The sequence below is a fragment of the Equus caballus genome, chromosome 2 (genome assembly GCF_041296265.1).
Source record: "Equus caballus isolate H_3958 breed thoroughbred chromosome 2, TB-T2T, whole genome shotgun sequence".
Classification (NCBI taxonomy): domain Eukaryota; kingdom Metazoa; phylum Chordata; class Mammalia; order Perissodactyla; family Equidae; genus Equus; species Equus caballus.
The window spans coordinates 86,202,518-86,216,709 of NC_091685.1; the positions used below are offsets into that span (position 1 = coordinate 86,202,518).

At 45.3% G+C, this 14,192-nt stretch overlaps 1 protein-coding gene and 1 long non-coding RNA gene across 4 annotated transcripts in view; one reads left to right on the plus strand and one right to left on the minus strand.

Moving 5' to 3' along the window:
* The window catches only part of TMEM131L (transmembrane 131 like), a 150,195-nt gene extending 138,398 nt beyond the window's left edge, over positions 1 to 11,797 (minus strand). The window contains exons 1-3 of one of the 3 annotated variants that reach the window (XM_005607805.4): positions 11,584 to 11,797; positions 10,810 to 10,880; positions 3,089 to 3,132 (exon numbers count right to left, since the gene is read on the minus strand). In XM_005607805.4, coding sequence (XP_005607862.4) covers positions 3,089 to 3,132; positions 10,810 to 10,880; positions 11,584 to 11,707 — 239 coding nt within the window. In that variant the 5' untranslated portion in view covers positions 11,708 to 11,797. Of the gene's footprint in view, positions 1 to 3,088; positions 3,133 to 8,122; positions 8,303 to 10,809; positions 10,881 to 11,583 lie in introns of those variants that run through there. The other 2 variants (XM_070257673.1, XM_070257671.1) reach the window with 2 other exon arrangements.
* A 176-nt stretch (positions 11,798 to 11,973) lies between these two features.
* Positions 11,974 to 13,986, plus strand: LOC106782855 (uncharacterized). Its single transcript, XR_001380212.3, has 3 exons — positions 11,974 to 12,476; positions 12,944 to 13,083; positions 13,717 to 13,986. It is a non-coding gene; the product is annotated as an uncharacterized lncRNA (long non-coding RNA).
* Positions 13,987 to 14,192: the final 206 nt, after the last annotated feature.

Sequence of the window (14,192 nt, forward strand, 5' to 3'; positions counted from 1 at the left end):
ATGCATCTACATATTTACCTATGGGTAAGTAATCGTGATGGAAAATGTCTCTCTTACGTGAGTCGCTGTCAAAAGTTTGAAAGCCACTGATCCAAATCACCAATGCAATTCTCTCTCACCCCTAGACTTTCGCTCTGATAATCTGACAGTCAAAAGACCAAGAAGGATAAAGTCTACTAATACTTTTAAGTGTGACAGAAAATGGGTGAAAACAATAGAAACTAGTTCCAATTAATGACAAAGGAGAGAAGTGCATCCGCAAAAGAGATGCACACGTTAAAGGCACCTGCACCAAGGCCACGGCCAGGGAGGCGCACCCACCAAAGAGGCAGCTCCACACGACGTCAGCACCGCCCACCTGCCTCTCTGTTGGACGTGTCATATCAAGTTGGAGATTCCCAGAGTTCCTGCTGCCCTCCCACTAACTCCTTTCCCACCACAGATGCTCAAGCCAAATTCTAGAAGCCCTCCATGACTTCTCTTTCCCTCACTCTCCACAACTGAGTCAACAAGAAATGAATCTGTTCCACCCCAAAAATTCACCTCAAAATTTTCTGCGTCCTTCTAACCCCACTACCACTGGCCTAGCCTGAACCACCACCAGTATTCCTCACCTTTTCTCGCACCCACATACCCAAACAGGATTGTGACAAACTCTGACCTCTGCCTCATATATTTAAGTTATCCCACATTTAAAATTGTATACTATGAGTCCAGATGGTTGCAAAGAAGGTAACTTCTGGCATTTTGAATAAAATTCACAATCACTTTTTTAAATATATTCAGTAGAATCTAAATACCACTACAATGATATCCATCATCATCCATTTTTTAAAATACACAAACAGGCTTTCCTGTATTTCTGGATATTCCCTCAAAGAATTTTAACCTAATGTAACTTTATGTTCAAAGCTTTTGCAACACAACTATGGGTATAAGTTAAACTTCAGGGGTCTTTTTTCTTAATTTCCTGTGACCCTAAGGTCTAAGTGTTAAAATTTTTTATCTTCTGAATTATCATTATAATTTTTATTAGTATGCAATTGATCAAACCAACAAATTTTACAAATTTTGATAGGTAACTAAACATTAAGTCAAATTTTATTGAAAATGCATCCTTTAATGGGATAGATAAAACAGACTTCGGCACCCCTCAATTGGTTCACATGACTATTACCTACTGCTAGCATGAGACAGGGTGAGTTAGCATCAATTTCATTTCATTTTCCTTATCTCTCTTTTTTTTAATGTAAGCACTGAAAAAGCTTGTTCACGTGAATGGCAGGAGCTTTGTTACAGCACTTTCCCTGTATTCTCTAAACTTTCACAATGATTTATCCAAAAATCACAGTGATCTATCATTAAAAATAACTTCTGGGGCCAGCCAGGTGGTGTAGCAGTTAAGCTCACAGGTTCCGCTTCAGCAGCCTGGGGTTCACTGGTTTGGTCCCAGGTGCAGACATGGCACCACTCAGCAAGCTATGCTGTGGCAGGCGTCCCACATATAAAGTAGAGGAAGATGGGCACAGATATTAGCTCAGGGCCAATCTTCCTCAGCAAAAGGAGGAGGATTGGCGGCAGATGTTAGCTCAGGGCTAATCTTCCTCAAAAAAGAAAAAAATAAATAATCTCTGATGATCTATCAACTGCCAATTTGATTGGGTCCTCCTTCAATTTTATTGAAAGTAGAGATTTGAAAACCACCAGAGTTATACATGAATCTGTCATCCAATCAGAGTTAATCACTTCTAACCAATACCAATATTTCAAATTGTCCCTTTGTTTGCCCAGGATGAAGCACAGAGTAGGGTCAGGGCTGCGTAAGAGGCATGCCTTTCCTTTGTAAAGTGGAGAAGTGAGACTGAAAAAGAAGAGGGGGGAAAGGATAACTTGCAACCTCAGACAGATCAATTTCAGGAGAATATGTGGATGCTGGGGATCTAGAAGCTGTTCCCTGAAAGTTACCCAGTGCCCAGGTACCACTTAAGAGTCTTCAAGTCCCTCCAGGGGACCAGATATGCCAGTTTGACAACTGACCGAGACTGCCCCACAATCAAAATATTCTCTTAAAAATGTAATTTACATCTTTCAATTTGCTAGCCCCTGCTGAAAATCCTTTAACAACTCACACCACGCTTAAAAAAACAAAACTCAAACTCCTTACTGTGGCCTCTAAGGTCTCCCCTCATCTCACCATCCCAGAAACAACACTGGCCTTCTCCAAATTCCTGGATTAATGCCAGTGCTTCCCATCTCAGGGCCTTTGCACCTGCCATTCCCTCCACCCAGAGCACTCTCTCTCTGCTTGCTGCATGGCTGCTCCTACACATCCTCCAGACCTCAGCTCAAATGTCACCTCCTAAGAGGGGCCTCACTTGACCACCTCATCTACCTCATTATTCTCTATCACAGCAATCTAATTCTTTTTTGTGTTTGTAAGAGGACGATTGGCCCTGAGCTAGCATCTGCTGCCAATCTTCCTCTTTTTGCTTGAGGAAGATTGTCGCTGAGCTAACATCTATGCTAATCTTCCTCTATTTTGTATGTCGGATGCTGCCACAGCATGGCTTGATGAGTGGTGTGTAGGTCTGCACCTGGGATCGGAACCTTCGAACCCTGGGCCGCAGAGGTGGAGCATGCGAACTTAACCACTATGCCACCGGGCTGGCCCGGCAATCTAATTCTTGATAACTCTTATTATAAGCATAATTATTTTGTTTTGTTTACAGTAACGCCTGATCCTCGACTACACACAACACAGGGCTTGTTCAACGTTTCATGTCCAGCACCCAGCACAGCACCTGATGCTCAACAGATGTTTGTAAACAAGAAGGAGAGTGTAAGCACACCATGGAAAAGTGTACTTGGTGTGGGGTGGGGAAGAGGTGTGTTTCTAACAACTTTCTGTACGGCCTTATTTTAAAACAAAGTCATAATTATTAGACAGTATAGATGCCCCAAATGCCAAAGAGAAAGGTATTTACAGATAACATTAACTACACGAACGGAGATATATACCAAGACTTCAGACAGCATCCAAAGCGAGCGGGGAAGTTGAACAGTGATTCACTCCCATTTTTTTCCTTACCTCTGTTCTTCAGAATGCTCCTCCATATCCTCTTCGGAATCACCCTACGGAAAAAGAACATGCTTTAACAGTTGTTTCGGGGGCACACAGAATCTCCAAAGGAAACAGTTCCTCAAATCTCCTGGGGTGATGAGCTTGTAATGAAAGTCTAAAATAGTGCCTGACGCAGAGGAGGCATTCAATAAATATTTATTGAAAGAAAGAATGACACTGGTCATGACACCACTAAAAGCCATAAATAGCCAAGGGATCCCTTAGATGTTCATGCAAGTAAATATCCTACCCACTAAAAAATCACGACCGAAACAAAAGCTCAAAATTAGTTCCACATCACTCCTCTCCAAGGGCCTTTTTTTAAGGTTTAAGTTTAATCACTCAAGATAAAGTTTAATGATAACTAAAATCCCCAAATATAGAAAATGTACTGTTTAGCTCAGAACTTCCTAAGTGAACATATGATATATTCTGACATCAACATAAAAAGGCTGATAAATGTCATAAACAGCATAAATATCACACTCAGAGGTGTTTCCAAAATCCTCTCCCAGACCACCATGCCAAATCTGACCACAAGTCACATACGGGAAAGGTTACAAGAAAAGAGAAGACGCTTGAAACAGAAACAAAAGGGCAGCCCAATTACCACTACATTGTCACCTGCCTGACAGACATGCTCTTGACCATTCTTTCTTGAAGCCTGCCACGGTTGGCCTCAGGAATATGGCCTCTTCCTTCCCCCAGCTTCTCGCCAACCCTGGGCTCTGCTGGTAGTTACCAACTCGCTCCTCTTCCTCCCCATCACTGCCAGTCCTCCTGGTTCCAGACTCCTCTACGCTACTTCCCTCCAAACGTCAACCCATGCTTGCAACCCTGGGGCCCAATTCCTTCCTCCAGCCCCAACTTCTCACTCCATCACACATGCAGATACTCAATAAATGCCTATTTTTTCGCAAGAGCCAAGACTCAGGCGTGCTCCCCAATACGTGTAGAACGAATTAACTGACAGCTCCAGTCCCACAGCTGAACGCCTCCAGAATATATGCACTTTGCCTCCCCAGAAACAATTATGACCAACACCAGACTTAACAACATCAGGGGTTCCCGCCAAATGGCTTCTGTTCTAACCAGCCTCCTCTGTCAAGGACACCATCACACTTCTTTGACTGGTGGACAAACCTTAGGGTCATGGTACACTGCTCTCCTCCCTTCACCTCCAATCATAAAGACCTACCCACTCATCTGAAATACAGTTCAGAGCTGTCCTTTCTTCTCCACCCCTTCTCCCGGCAGATTGGCCCACATCACCAGTACCCCAGGCCTCCACTGCCACCACACTTGGGGCTTTTCGCTGCCTTCAACCCAACCTCTGTGTCACTATGAGACCAATCCTCCTCCTCATCGATCATTACTTACCACCCACATGGAACGGACCCAGCATCCAGTGTCATCATGTTAATCTCTGCCCGAGAACCTACCAGAGCTCCCTGACTGCCAGTCAGATATACTCCAAGCTCCATAACCTGCAACTGAGCAACTGTCAACTGACCTTGACATACCCACCCCAATCTCTACAACCACACTTCAGCAGGCACTCTGGGCTCTAATTTAAAACATCAGCATAAAAACATGGAACCAGCACCCACGTGAGGCTCTAGGCTAGTCCCACATTTGCTAACATGGCTCTCTAAGCAGCCCGTCCCTCCCTAAGCCTTAACAAACCCCTCCAATACACACTGGTCCTGCTCCCTCCTCTCAGGCCCTACAGTTCAGCACTTGAATGGTATCTCAGAGGATTACTAGCTTAGCTCCTCAACACCACCAAGCTCTCAAAGGGCAGGGACCAAATCCTGTAATTCCCACCCCCAGTTCCTCCTGGCAGTGCCCCAGGGCCCTTGCACTAGCTATTCTAATTTTCTCTTCACTTTCAAAGACTGGCTCAAATATCAAATATAAGACCTTCTCAAAGAGACCTACCTCAATCTCTTAAACTAAGAAACTGCAACTTTCATCAGCTGAATCCTGCTCCAGTCTGCCCCCACACAGCACTGATGCCCTTCTAACAGACTAAATAACTTAGAATTTATTCTATTTCTTATTCATTATCTTTATGCCTCCACTAGACGCACGCTCCACAGGGGCAGTGGATTTCTTTTTTTGTTCACTGTGACTTCCCCAGCACATGTTCAATAAATATCTGCAGAGCTAAAGACAGTCTAGCTGTCTCTTCAATATTAGTGGATGTACACCCCACACCTGTCAGATACATGGCTAGTATCAAAAAGACAAGAAATAACAAGTGCTGACAAGGATGTGGCAAAAAGGGAACACTGGAGCACTGTTGGTGGGAATGTAAACTGGTGCAGCCACTATAAGAACAGTATGGATATTTCTCAAAAAAATAGAAATATCATGTGATCTAGCAATTCCACTTCTGGGTATTATCTGAAGAAAATGAAAACACTAACTCGAAAAGATACATGGACCCCCAAGTGCACTACAGCATTACTTACAATAGCCAAGATATGGAAACAACCTAAGCGGCCACCAATGGATGAATGGATGAAGAAGATGTTGCGCGCAGGCATGTGTGTTTATACATATATAATGGAATATCATTCAGCCATAAAAAAGAATGAAATTTTGCCATTTGTGACAACACAGATGGACCATGAGGGCATTATGCTAAGTAAATAAGTCAGTCAGAGAAAAACAAATACCATATGATCTCACTTCTACGTGGAATCTTAAAAAAAAAACAAGCTCATAGATACAGAGAACAGACTGGTGGGTGAAATGGGTGAAAGTGGTCAGAAGGTACCAAACTTCCAATTATAAAATAAATAAATCATGGGGATAAATGTACTGCATATTTGAATGTTGCTGAGAGAATAAATCTTAAAAGTTCTCATCACAAGAAAAAAAATTTTTTTATAACTAGGCATGGTGACAGACGTTACCTAGACTTACTGTGGTGATCCTTTTGCAATATATACAAATATCCAATCATTATGTTGTACACTTGAAACTAATATATTGTCATACGTCAATTACACCTCAATAAAAAATGTTTTTAATAAAAATAAATCAAAAAATACTAGTGAATATGACTGTTTTTGAAAATTTCATTACGCAAATTTTTCTAAATCAAAACAGAACAGGAAATTATTTCCTTCAGGCACCACAATTCCACTTTCCTAGTCAGACTGTGCTAAAATTCATATGATAGTGTAGTGGCCAAAAGCACGGGCTCTGGAGCCAAACACCTCCTGGGTTCAAATCCCACTACTGCCACTTTCCTACAGCCTTAGGCAAGTTATTTAAGGATTCCGCGCCTCAATTTCCTCATCCATAAAATCAAGTCACAATACATCAGAGCTTTTAGTATACTAACACGAGTCAATACTCGCAAAGTGCTTAAGGGATGCCGGTAATATGCAACCCATGTTCGTTATTATTTCTTTATGTTGATAGTGGAAGTAGACTGAACCAAAAGTAAATCTCTATGACAAAAAGATTTCCAAATACTAGTCAATGATTGACTGGAGCAAGATGCTATTACATAATACAGTACCAGGGATAATAAAGAACTCAGATATTCAGTGTACCATTTCCTGTTTCACTTTCTACCAATTTCCATTATCTACATTCTCAGGCTTGGGGGTGGGGGAGGTGGGTGGAGTAAACATGACATGAGATTTTTAAAGGCAGAGACTTTCCTACTTATCACTGTATCCCAGGGGCCAACCTGGACCAGGCCCACGGCAGGTGTTCGCGAGATGAACACACAAGGCCAGCAGAGCCCTGAGCCCACCCATCCCAGCCCAAACCAACACGAGGCTCTATCAGGTCACAGGTGCTCCTGCTCCGCACCCATATCCACATCCCAAACCTAACCAGGAGTGTCAGGAGTGAGGCTTCTCATCTCAGCACAGCCCAAATGGATTAAAAGAACAAATACTAGATTGCTCTTCTTGCTAGAACTGATACAACAATGTGACTATTAAACAATAACAGGAAATCAACACTTCAGGCATTCCTCCTGCCATCTTCAGAACTGACTAACCTCATCAAGAGGGGAACTGAACAGGACACTGACAACTGCCTCTCCTCCACTCGGAAGAACTCATGGCTAAGGACTGAATGCCCACTGTGCGCAGAACATTGTAGCCACAATGGGGCCACCAAGCTTAGAAGCCCAAACCCTCTTAAGGGGAACCCAATTAGGGCAACAAGACACAGACAAGACAAAGAAAAAATCCAGACACTCAAGAAACTCAAAGAGGGAGAAATGGTGACAGTGCCACTGCCAAGTTAGGAGTCAGGAAGGACTGGCCCTGTACAAACAGCAGGGCAATAGCATCCATCCTTTCACTCAACATAAACATATTGGGCCTGCACAGCCACAGGTCAAGGTGGAGTGAGCATCCCAGACAAGTGACCAGAGCAGCAGACAAGGTCAGACTGCAGAAGGCCCTGAGGGTCAGAGCAGGTCAAGCGGATCACAGGGAATCTTCACAGGAGTCTGACCTTGAAGGCAAAGTGAGAAGATGCACAAAGTAGTATCTTGTACACACGCAATTACTTCCTGACACTAAGCTAATGAAAACACGTGTCTGGTTTCTACAACATCACCACTTTGGATTGAGTGTGTTGAAGTATAGGTGGAGCGTAGGAAGAGGAGACGGAAAATTCCATAAATGTACAAATAAAATTGCATGGCTTTTTTTCTTATCACCATGGGTAGAATTTTTTTTATGTTCCTACACCAAAATACAACATAAAAGAGTATATAACAAAAAGATATGAATAATATAACTTATCTATAGAAGTATGATATTAATAATGAATGAATAATATAACCTATCTAGACAATTGTAGAGAGCACCTCTTGGTGCCAAGTTATCTGCACGGTTCAGCCCCTTCAAAGCAGGAAAGCTGTTCCATGCTCTCCAATAACCAAGTCTAGGGGTCAGTTGAGATACTGCCAAAATAACAGGTAACATGTTAAGTGCTTACTAAGTTTAAGGCACTTACTCCTCACAAAATCATCCGAGATCAGCACCATTATTACCCTCATTTTGCAGATGAGGAAACTGAGGACAGAGAGGCAAAAAGAAATGGAGACAGCAGTCAAATCCTGGAAGCCTGGCCAGAGGGTCAACTCAATGGTTGTAGGTGGTTTGACTAATGATGCATTATTCAAGTTCTTCAGCACTTAGAGACCCACGAGAAAAAGAAAAAATAAAAAGGACTCAACCAACAGAAAACATTTCCAAAATAAATAATTATATAAATAACCAATGTTGGCAAATGTTAGTATTCAATTTTTTAACCACATCTTCGGATGCTCCTATTTCACCCACGATTAACAAATCTCGGCCATCGTTAAGTCTGCCTGACCCAACCTACTAGTTAATGAAGCAGAAAACCCTCAAATTCAAATAACACCTATAAATATTCTCTTTTCGACAGACTCCAATGCACACATGAGGGAACTTTTTCTGAAAAAATATTCAAAATACTTTCAAAAAAACTCCCTAAAAATAACTTTCCGCAGAACTCTCTGCAATTTAGATACATATATATAAATATACAATTTAGGTAGATACATATGCATTTATATACACAGTTTAGACAGATATAGAGAGATCTGTATATATCCTCACCCCCACCCAGGTATATGCAGCGTAAAATAGTCTCCAAAAGGTAAATATATAGACAGAAATGAAATATTTAGAAAATTATTTTGAGTACCAGTTTCACTTTCATTATAGCTTTGATTAAAATAGCTAAGCTATAAATGCTCCCATAGTGAGTATTCCAGACAGCGCTTCCAAATGCTAACTTTTTTTTACCAAAACAAACTGTATTATACATATAAACAAAACAAAGCCAGAAGTTAAGAATTTTACAAAATAACTTTTGAGCCTATAAATAAAATAATCATTTCATAGGCCTTGACATTTCCATCTCCTAGCACAGTGACTAAATCTTCAACGAATGCTGTAACAAACAAGAGTCTATCATTTCCTTTCCTTTCAGTCTGGGTTGGCTTCCAACACTACCGAATAAGAGGCAGAGGCTACAGCTAAGTAAAAATGCAAATACATACAGACATACACCAGTGCTTCTCAACCTGAGCAATTTTGCTCCCCAGGGAAATCTGGCAATGTGTGGAGACATTTTTAGCTGTTACAAGGCTGGGTGGAGAGGCAGGAGTGAGTGCCACTGGCATCTAGTGGGTAGAGGCAAGGATGCTCTGACTGTTTGACATCCTACTGCTCGACATCCTACACTGCCCAGGACAGCGCCCCCCACAACAAAGAATCCTCCAGTCCAAAATGTCACGACTGCCACTGCTGAACCACTCTGATACACACAAATATAACTATATATGTTTTAAGTAAATACATCAAATATTAAGTGTGGTCCTCTCAGAAGGACTATGAGCCATTTCTATTTTGTTCTTACCTTTCTGTATTTTCCAAACCTTGGACAATACACGTGAAATTTATAACCAGGACAAAAATCCACTTGGGAATAAACTTTTAAGAGACAGACTATTTGCTCCCTATCCTGACCAGGCCTTTTCTCCAAGGACTGGTCTTATTCAGCCTGCTGGCCTTCAGGGAAGGTCCAGGAAATTTTTCCTCTAAAATCACCTCTCCGCCTTGAAGCTGTTATTCATTAGCCCTGGTTAAAATGAATATTCCAAATATCTGAAAACCAGCACTCTAAATGCTTCACATAGGAGAGAGAAAACTGACAAATAAGACTGTACAGCCTCTCCGGTGAACTTACAGCTAGACATCCTGTTTTTCTAAACAGCCACAAGAGACAACACAGAATTAAGTGCCGCCACCAATGTGGGAAGTAACGAACACCTTAAAAATTACCGCACACAGGCTGAATATTCCCTCAAAACTCAAACCACCCCCCTACCCACCCAGAAAAAAACACATTTGGGGTCGCAACCGTCGCTGCTGAAAAACAATCAACAATATTATATTTAAACGTGTACATTTGCAGTGAATGAGGATTTCTCCTAAAAGTTAAACCCCGGACACAAAAGCTTTGCGGGACTGTATCTTTTGCAGCAGTAAACCCTGTATGATGCCACAGATCTCAATAAAATATTAGTGATTATTTTTCCACATGCAATCATTATATCATCATATAGGAAGAAAAAAACCCAAAACTTGAAATTCAAGTTCTTAAGAGGGTGTATTCTAACACGAATTAAAGGCACTTGGAAAAAATCCAAGATTACAATTCTTTAAAGTCACATCTTCATCCCAAAGGTACTTAACGCTAATGGCAAGTACCACTCACGAACATTTCTGAAATCAACATTCTCGATGTCCTCAGGCCCCCAGGACCAGCTCGCTGAGAGAAAGAACAGGTCACCCGTCCCTCGCCCACCCAGGACCACAGCCGACCCGGGGTCCAGCCCTTCTCCTCAGTTCGGCAGCCGCTGGCCACAGCCCTGCTGAGGTGGCCTCGGCTCCCACCTCCTGAACTTGGGGCCGGCGTGACTCACGCCCTGTCACATGGCGAGGGAGGAGGCCGAGAGAGCCACCGCTGCCAGGTGTTTAGGCTGGGCCGACCGTTTATTTGCCTTGCAAAGTGGCCCGAGCGCCTGTGCCGCTGGGGGGCCGGCGGCCTCCGGGCTTCTCCTCCCTCGCACACCCACACCCGCCCTGTCACCTGGGCGTCCTCACCTGAGTGGGCAGCAGGAGTTCCCCTTCTTCTGCCTGCCACAGCTCCACCACGTTCGGTAGGGGCTCAACTGCTGCACGAACACCAAAAAAGACACCGCGTTTTTAATGCACGGAAAAGAAACGCTTCCTGTTTCCCTACCGTCCCCGCCATGCACCCGCCTCACCAAAACAAGACTCCCTTTCCTTCTAACAGCGGAGGCCACCCGAGGAGCGAGCCGGGGCTGGGAACACAATGGGCGGGTGGACGCCGGGGCCCCTGTGACAGAGGCGAGGGCACGCAGAGTCGCGGGGTGTCGTGCGGGGAGGACCGAGGGGCTGAGGCCACCAGGCGGGACACTCTGCGCTCCGCATCCCGCAGCATCTGGTGCGGGCGCCTGCGGGATGGGTCCTAGGCGGCCGGGCTCGGGGAACAAAGCTGCAGGAAGCCGGGCCGCGGCGGGGCCCCGGCGCGCGCTACACAAAGCGGGGGCTGCGCCCGGGGCGCCGGGGTCCCGCGCACAAAGGCTCCGGGACGCGCGCGGCTAGCGGTCCGCGCCGCTGTCCCCGAGCCCCGCGACTTCCCGGCTTTCTGTTTGGATGGGGGCGGGGGGCGTGGGAGGGGACGCTGTGGTCAGAAAATGTTATCAGCCGAGAATTGCAACCGCTTTCCTTCCTCCTCCTGCCCCTTTCCCTTTCCTCCCTTCGCCCTCTTATAGATTTCAGCAGTTCCCTAAAAGAAAGAGAAGGGGGGGCGGGGTGGAGAGGGAAAGCGAGCAAAAGCGGCGCGAGGCTGACCTTGTCCCTGAGCCCCTCCCGGGCGACAGCAGGGCAGGAGGACCTGGAAGACACCCAGCAAGAGGTTCACGGCCGCGGCAGTGCGGCAGTAGCAGCCCGGCTGCGGGCGTCGGAGCCCCGCCATGCTGGTGCTCGCGCTCCTCTCGGCTGCTCGCCGCGCTTGCCACTCGCTCGCTGGCGCCCGGGCCGCCGCGCCCCGGGCCCGCCCCCGCGCAGCCCCGCCCCGCTCCGCCCCGCCCCGCGCCGCGCCGCGCCGCCCCGCGCCGCCCCCGCCGCCGCAGCTGCTGCAGCCCTAGCCCGAGCGCGGCTGGCCCGGCGCGCCTGTGCGCCCCAGATAGGGAGGGACGGAACGCCGCGGGTGCGGGAGAGCGTGGACAATGCGAACGCCGCGGCCCGCCCCGCCCCGGCCCCGGCCCCGAGCGCAGGCTGCCCGCCCGCCCCCAGCCCCGCGGCTCCTCTCCCGCATCTCCGATGCCCCGGGCACTTTCCATAGCGGTGACAGGGTCGTTGAGAGCTGTCGGGAGGGACGGCCAGACCACTGTCGCCAAGTGCGATCTCAAGAACTTTCGGGGGGTTTCCTCTTTGTTTGGGCACGCGGGCCACAGTCGGGTTATTACCCACGGGGGAGGGGAGCGGCGGCGGGTGGTGGGAGAGAGGAGTCTGCCCAGCGAGAGGCCGTAGACAGGATATTAGTGGAAATAATGCCGTGGTTGTCAGGAAACGCGAGTGCAGCCACATGGCTACTGCCAGTTATGCAGCGAGGATATCCGGTGGCTGCGAAGTCTGTAATTTAGAATAAAAAGAGCTCTCTCAAGACCCGAGAGGCTGACCTCAGCGCCGCGTGGCGGTGGTGCGCCCGGCACCCTCCGTGGAGAAGGTCCAGGTTGTGACAGGTGGGGAAGCCTCTTCCTAGCGGATTTATGGCTTCAAGACTCTGCAGATACTCCCCTTCGGATTCATATTGCAAAATTCACTCAGCCTATTCTGAAACACGGTTGGGATCGAGGACATAGTCAAGTTGCCTATTTCTAAAATTAACAGGATAGTATAAGTAATACTTGGTAATGTATTTTCTAGCCCCATTTTTTGGCGCCTATGACCAAAAAGTACGTCTAAGGTCTGAGATCTCTTTTAATATCATGCCTTTGCCAACGATAGCACGGACAACGGTTTATTCAGGAATCGATTTCCATAACTGGAAGTATTGGCAATCAAGCTTTTTTAGTTAATTTGCTGCTTCCAGATTAGCTTGTATGCATTTCAGAGAATAGGAGCGGTGTAGAATGAGGAGGGGACGCGAGCAGGGCACACCTGTCTGCTGGCATTCATCCTCTGTTTAATTGCCTCTGGTGCCTTACAGTCTAGACAATGGAAAGGCAGTGGTCGAGTAGCAGGACAGATGCCGGAGAAGGACTCAATTCTGGATCCTCTGTCTCCTAAGGACATAACACAGTACTGTGAACCCAGTCTCACACTTGTCTGGACATAACTCTAAACAAGGTTAGTAGCCTCATTGCTTGGCCAGAATTTAACATTTAAGAAGATTAGCATAAATATAAGTCCTTGATGTGGAAAAAATTCACTTTTCGTTATACGCCTTGGACACCTCCAGTATTCCCTCTGTTCCTTGCACTTTTCGTCTGTTTCCTGCTGGCATCTTCCTTTCCTTAGCAAGGCTCTCTAATCCCACGCCAATGTATCCCTTTGTTCTCTTCATTTCACTTCTCTAAGCTTGTATTTGCCCCTTGGGCTCTGAAGGTCCCCCTACTGTGTTAAGGGTTATGGCAAGAAACCTTGCACAACCCACTTAGGCAGTAACTGCATCTTCAAAGTTTGTTTTTAAATGAAAGTTCTCTCAGTGGCCTACTTATTTACAATATGCATCTTTAAGTGCTCTTTTGACTATACTAAGAAAGGAAAGCAAGCAAATATTGACAGCCTAACGTTTTATTAAACAGATTTAATAAAAAGTCATGGTACTTTTTTACTAATTTTTAAGTTATTTTACTTTTTCACTAAAATTCTTCCCTACACTAACCAGTATCACAGAATCAATAGAAATGACTTTAAAGATAGAGGAAAATTGCTGCGGACCATATATAAATACGGCTCTATTTTGTTCTCCTACTGCAGCTTTTTAAAGGCCAGCTCGATTTTTCAAGTTGTGGTCTTGCGGACTTTACAAAGTGGGTAATGCTATTTGACTGTTGTTCAGAAAGGCAGAAACGTGTATCTGCAGTGCCGTGATGTTGAGAGGGGTACAGGATTACACAGCTGTCTTCTTAGATAAATCTGACCTACTTAGCCTTCTCTGGAGGTATTTTTCATGCTGACTCATGAACAACAGGAAAGTTTTGGCCCATTAAGTAACATCCATGTTTTGAAGTAAACTTGTTCTCCAAAGAAGACTCCTGTGTCATTTGTGCTATATTTCCTTTATTTCCCTGTAGATGGTAGATACTCTATTATCACAGAATATGAAGGCTGGAAAAATTTTGGCTATTAAATAATAGCCAACTGCCTCATTTTACAGAAGAAGCTGCCCACAAAGGATGAGAAATATCCAAGTTATAGTGGCAAAGTTATGGAGAAGTATATGTGCAATAATG